This window comes from Tasmannia lanceolata, unplaced genomic scaffold (assembly GCF_043159265.1).
Source record: "Tasmannia lanceolata isolate RefF3 unplaced genomic scaffold, GAP_Taslan_0.1 ptg000015l, whole genome shotgun sequence".
Taxonomy (NCBI): Eukaryota; Viridiplantae; Streptophyta; class Magnoliopsida; order Canellales; family Winteraceae; genus Tasmannia; species Tasmannia lanceolata.
The window spans coordinates 413,300-419,832 of record NW_027518692.1 but is presented as its reverse complement, the minus strand read 5'-3'; the positions used below and the strand labels follow the sequence as shown (position 1 = coordinate 419,832).

Genomic DNA, 6,533 nt, shown 5'->3' with positions numbered 1-6,533 from the left:
AAGAGAAGAACGAGCGGTTGCGATGAACAAAGGCTTCATGGGACTCCCTCTCGTAAAGGGGAGGAGGATGAGAGCGTGGGGGAAACCCTTGAGGCGGGCTCCTCTCAGGAATTGGTTGTTGAGGCCCCAACCCGTCAGGGTTTGTTTCAGGGCTGCTGGGAGGACTCCCCTCGGTAGTAGCCTTCCCCTCATCACTTACAGAGAGACCCTCGAGAGACAACGACATCTCTGGCGAGCCCGAAGAGAGGCAGAAAGAAAGCAAAGAAGGAGAAAGGAGCGAAAAAGCGATCTGTGTAAAAGGCGGAAAAAGTCATCATTTATAAACCCGATGAGAAACCCTTGGGTAAGAAAACGAAGCAACTTGCCCTACGCGTGTTCACTTCCTATTGGATGACTTGCCAGCACCGCATAATGGCACTACAATTCCTCGGGAAGGAACCGCCAAACGAAACAGCACGTCCTCTCGTATTCCAAGGCTCCCATAAATGCCCTCGTCACGATATTCTTTGACCAGATAAACAAACTTACTCCCTTGGTCCATTCAATATGATGAGACATAAATACGGCGCTGCTCTCAAATCTCGCCACGTGTCGTCCATGCACCAATAGAGCCTAACCATCATGAAGAAAGACGTTGACCGTACGATTACGACACGTGTCACTTTCTCGCCGTCCAAACCTCATCATCACAGATCACTTTCAACTCCTCCCCACCCAATGAAAAGGAAGGGTCCGGAGGTGGGAAACCAAGCAAAGAAATCCGACTTCAAAGCCACTAGAGGAAAAATACGCGCCCAGGCCCAGAGCCACGACACGAGAGCTCGACACACGAACACAACAGGCGGAGGAAACTAAACGCGCTAGGTAAAGGCTCGGAACCCCGCACAAGTTCAAGCAAAGCGCCACAATTCCTCGCAACAAGGAAAATATATACCAAACACAGTGGAAAAGCAACCAAATAGATGGGAAAAGCAGCATAAGAAATACGGCACAAACTTATAAAAACCATCCATTCACATCCTCTTGGCCCGCAGGCCTACAAAAAGGGGGAGGATAAGAAACCGAACATAGGGCACGCAGGCCCCAAAATCCCCGACAAGAAAGGGGAAGAAAAAAAAAACAGGAAAGCAAGAGAAGCCAGAAACTAATCAGAAGAAGACTCTTCTCCCGAAGGGTTCCCCTCCTCTTCCCAAGAGCTCTCCAACAAGGGGTCCACCTCGTATTCAAGCAGCTGATCGTTGAGGGAGTGAACCTTTCTCTGCAATGCCTCGTTCTCCCGCTTCAAATCCTCAATCTCCTTACCCATCTTCGAAACCCGGCCACGCAGTTCCATCCCCTGGTGATAGGCTCAGGAGAAAAAAGACCACTCCTTGGAGACACGGGAGCGAGACGACTTGTCCTTTCTAGGCAAGGAGGACAGATGAAGGGGAGGAAAGCCCGAGGAAGGGCCCGAGTCCCTCCTAGCCCTTTTCCGGCGGGCCGTAAGGTTCTCCTCCGAGTCGGAAGACAGGTCGGGGTCACTGGACGATTCCTGGGAAAGAGGGGCTTTGCCCCTAACCCACGAAGGGGAACCAGACATGTTGCCAAAAAAAGGAAAAAGGTGCAGAGAAACACCTATCTCAGAGAAAAAAAAAGCAACGACAGAACGCCGAGATGGTCTTCCTTTTTAAGCTCGAGGGAGAAACCCTTGTGTCTCGAAACAAGGCGACCCACCCAACACGTGTCTCCGACCGGAAGCCACGTAATGACGCTACCATTTCCCGGCGATAACCGCCGGATAAAATGACATGTCTCCTCGTACTCCGGAGCCCCCATAAATGCCCTCACCATGGCATCGCTTGACCAGACATTACTCCCTTAGCCCATTGAATTGACCAAAGGAGTAAGGGGGTGTTATGATGAGACATAAATACGGTGTTGTTCTCAAATCTCGCCACGTGTCGTCCATGCACCAATAGAGCCTAACCATCATGAAGAAAGGAGTTGGGAAATTGCAAGACCGTACGATTACGACACGTGTCACTTTCTCGCCGTCCAAACCTCATCATCACAAATTATGGAAGGGATTATCCAGTAAAGCCACGCGCGCCGTCGAAACAGGAGAACGGCCCAATCCTGCAAAGGAAGGTTTTCTCTCCATAATGATGAAAAGGTCCGCACGCCACCCTTAAAAGGGGGGAGAAGGGAAGAAGAAGAGGATCCTTTTTTCATCTCTCACAAGACAACCAAAGAAAGAAAGAGGCAAGGCAACAACAGAGGAGGCCGGGAACTTAATCTCACTCTCCCTGTTAGTCCCCTCCGACCCATCCACCCACACACCAAGAAAAGAACCTGCGTCTTGGCCTTGGTAAACCTGATCGAACCCTCTCTTCTTCTCGCTGTTCTTTATATTGACTGGTCAGAGAATCTGACTTGGGTGTCGAAGTGGTCGTCCGGGACCCACCCCGGACCCCCTTTGTTTGTGATTGCAGACCCCACGGAGGCTCTCTACCGACCGCGCGATCACAGACCCGGATTCCGACGCCATCATTACTAAGTCAAGAAATTCAGATAAACAACTTGTTATTATTTATATTTCCAATAAGATTACATGTATCATGTATTAATTAAGGTCACCCATGACCTGTATTAAGTATCCATGAATGGAGATGATGGAAAGACATTCACATGATCATGCATGCATGAACATTATCGTCGTTGAAGATTGCAGCGGTATGATCGTCCACGATTTTAGAGTAAGCAGGGTTCGGAAAGTATCCCTGAAAGGTCGAATTATATCCATGCCTGTAGTAATTATGTGTAGTGGAGAAGGTCGAGTCTTCGAGATACTGCAATGCATATAGGTGGTATTCTCCGTCATACGGATATGGCCAGAACTCCGCCTTCCTCCCAGTACGTCTTACAACTTTTAGGACTTCCCGTTGATCAACATACCCGGTCACCGTCACCTTTTGGGTGTCCATATCAATATCCACAGTATCAACCCCTAATACAATAATGTAAGGTATTTAAGACCTTAATACACAATATCCAAACAGACATTAATCAACAAAGGTCAGATCATACCTTCAATTTTAGAGATTGCTTTTCTTATCCTCTTTTCACATCCTTCACAGTCCATATGAACACCAAGCTCCACAATCTGAATGAAGAAAAACCAAGAAATAAGAGTTTTAGAATCTTGAATAAGGATTATGGGATTTGAATTATATGACATCCCAAAAAAATAAGAAAAAAAATTCAAATGCAACTGGGAAAGGAAATTCTTCAGACTTGTAGTACTTACAGAGATGGCATTTGGCATTTCTCTTTGCCCGAAACACCCAACCATTTTTGCGATGTGGGATTAAAGAACTTAGTGCTTCTTATATAGAAGTTGGAGAAGGGTAGGGGTATCAGAGAATACGAAAAAGTGTAATACGAATGGGCCTTTTTCGCATTTGAATATATCCACAGTGCCTTTCCTATAAAGATCCTTTGTTTGTTTCTTGCTGTGAAAGAGGCTTTATTGATTATTGATAGTTACTTCAGCAGAGTGCTTTATCAGATTGATTGCTGCCAGACCACTCAAATGGGACATCCATCCAATTAATATGGTGCATGTGGCTCATGTACAATAATCGTAGTCAGAAATTTTGTCATGGGAATTTTTGAGGAAGCGTTCGCGATTTTTCTAAACATTTTTACTTTTCGATTTTTACGAAAAAAACTCAAAAAAATAAAATATTTAAAACATATAAAAATATCAAACATAAGAAAAAAATTAAGAAACACAAATAATATTTGTTAATTTATGAAAATGTTTTGAGGGGAAAAATAAAATAGGAAGAAATCTTGGCGATTTTTTCAAAAACTTGAGAAAATTTTATGACCAGCTATTTATGAAGAAGTTACAAAATATGGAGATCTTTTTGAAAAGGGATGTCCAATATTCACATCCTTTTCTCCCTGTGCCAGCGCCAGTCAAGTGTTTATCCGTTTACACTACAAGGGGTCCCTACGAAGAAAAAGCGGCATATATATCCATAGCAGTAAGATATTTGTGATTATTGGTCATAGATGACACAACCCAAAAATTGTCCATCTTGGATAATCTTAACCGTTCGATCAATGGACTTTTGCATAGATGTTGATGTTTATTATTAGGTCATAGACCAAACATGTAAGATCATGGGATTAGGGCAACATTTAGCCAAGGACATATTCATAGCAGGAAGATGAAGGGTTGTGGTCCCTGTAAATCAACCACGTTAATCGTAGAGATTTGGACGGACAATTAAACCAGATGGTCCTACGAGCTACCAGTCCTCTCCCTTCTCATCAATGATATATAGAAAGGGAAACTAAAGGTGTGGATGTAGCAAAACCATGGTAAGTCATAAAGAGATTATTTACCTAATACCGGCAAGCTTCGAATTACGCATCTATCATCTATGTTTGGTTAAACAAAAGCAAGGATAGTTTAGAGGTGTTGCTTTACAATTGGGTGCCACGCAAAATCTCTTATTTGGTTGCCAATGTAGCATTGAATTCATAGGAGACTACCAAACAAGTTTCTTTGATAATTATTGCATGATCGGTGACGTGGCATCCATTTACCCTCTTTGTACCTTTCAAGCCAAAATTCTCTAAAAAGGTGGAATTTGGCTTGGAGAATGATGCCTTTTTCTCTTTCTCGCTTTCATTCTCTTCCCTCTCTTTCTTATCTTTCTATATTGGTAATGATACCCTCTTCCACTACTCTACCAGATTGGCAACCAGACACTTACCTTTCACAAGTCTACGAAGTAAATTCTAGGTAAATCAAATGTATGTCTCCTCTATACCACTAATAGGTAAATCAAATGTATGTCTCCTCTATACCACTAATCTACAAGGAAACTACCTGCAGCCAAAACCGCCTTTTAAGTGACCGACATGGTCTAAGCATTCTCTAGGGGATTTAAAATCCTACCCCTCATAATTGATTTTTCTACACCGGTCTTTGTTTCCAAGAATTGTCATATTAGCATTCAATATCAGTGAAGGCATGTTATCATCAAGTGCGCCCGCCCATAAACATCAATGGAAACCGACTATAGAATACTACTAAAAGAGGGTAATACTCCTATAGAATACTACTAAAAGTGGGTAATAGAAGACGATACTATGCAGAAAAAAGGGCATGAGATTGATAACCCCACACATTCTATCGCTTATTACATAAGTTTAGAATGTATCTGTCACCGAGTGGATACAATCGCATAAGATTCTTCAGGCTTCGTAATGGAGGAGGCAGGGACCATTTACCAAATGCACTTATCCACTCACTTGTAGCATTCGAATTTCAAACGAAGATATCCACTCGTAAAGTCAGATTGGTATTCCCGGGACCGGCAAAATTGTGGAACAGCTGCTGTCATTGGTGGAGCAGTGGGACCCAACAAAGCAATGTGAGTTACATTGAACGATACCACGTTGTTTTATGCATTTCTTGCTTAGCAAAATTTGGAGTATCTTTTTCCATAAATGAGGAAACACAGGAAATTATACTTTTCCAAATAAAAAAACTCAGTTTAATACGTAGTTTTTCTAGAGGAATTGTTTGTTTTGACATAAAATGACCACAATAAAATTTGGGAATGATTTCAACACAATCATGTTTTGGTACAAGACGCTGATGTTTCTTGTCTTGTATATTTAAAGAGCTGTAAAAGGGTTTTAATGTCCTCAAAAACCACTTACCTGACAATTAAATGCTAAAAGACAAGATAGATGAGCGCATCTATCAAAATATAGTTGTGCTGAAATCATTTTCCTAAAATTTATGAGTAATATTTTGATACGAGTGTTTCTTTTGATTGACGAGATTGAATAAGATTTACTCTGTTAGGATAGAGTAGTAGTCTATTAGGATATGTCTCTTGGGTTAGGTCGTTGGGTTTGGTAGAGAATTAGTAGGGTTAATTGATGAGGTGGATAGTAAGTGTCTATCCAGAATAAGATCACTATGAACGTTCTCTACAAGAAAAGAGCATTTTTCCGGAGTTTCAAAACTCAGGCATAACATCAAAAAAACGCCGGCTTAAGTTTTCCCGGCGTATTGATGGCGTTTAGGTTGCGTCGGGTAAAGTATGGCCGGCGTTTAGGAACGCCTGGAAGATTACCCCGCGCTCGTTAAAAGCCGGCAAAAAATGCCGGTACTGGCTTGAATTTAGTGCCGCTTAACACAGATCAAGGACATTTCCCAGTGTTTACGAATGCCACCTAAGATACAACTGATATTTAATAAAAGCATTGGCCGGCATTTAGGAACGCTGGGAATGGTGTATTTTATTAAAAAAAAAAATTAATATTTTGGAAACCGAAAACCTGAACCTGAACATGCATCTGAGATAAATGTAAAGAATAAATTAACACAATTACCAACTTATTCCATAAGTTTCATTCCAAGCCCAACACATACCACAACTTCCCTAAAAAAATGAAGGAATACAAGATGAAAATAGGCATTATCCTAAAACACAACCTAACAAAGTGCACTTTGTGCAAAG

The 6,533-nt window shown here is 42.2% G+C and overlaps 1 protein-coding gene across 1 annotated transcript; it reads right to left on the bottom strand.

Annotated features, from left to right (window-relative positions):
• Positions 1 to 2,545: 2,545 nt before the first annotated feature.
• LOC143845620 (heavy metal-associated isoprenylated plant protein 45-like) lies at positions 2,546 to 3,363 on the bottom strand. The gene is made up of 3 exons (XM_077354004.1): positions 3,287 to 3,363; positions 3,067 to 3,142; positions 2,546 to 2,986 (listed from the first exon to the last, which is right to left on the bottom strand). The coding sequence occupies exons 1-3, from the start codon at positions 3,329 to 3,331 to the stop codon at positions 2,664 to 2,666; spliced, it is 444 nt and encodes a 147-aa protein (XP_077210119.1). The 5' UTR covers positions 3,332 to 3,363; the 3' UTR covers positions 2,546 to 2,663.
• Between the last annotated feature and the right edge of the window lie 3,170 nt (positions 3,364 to 6,533).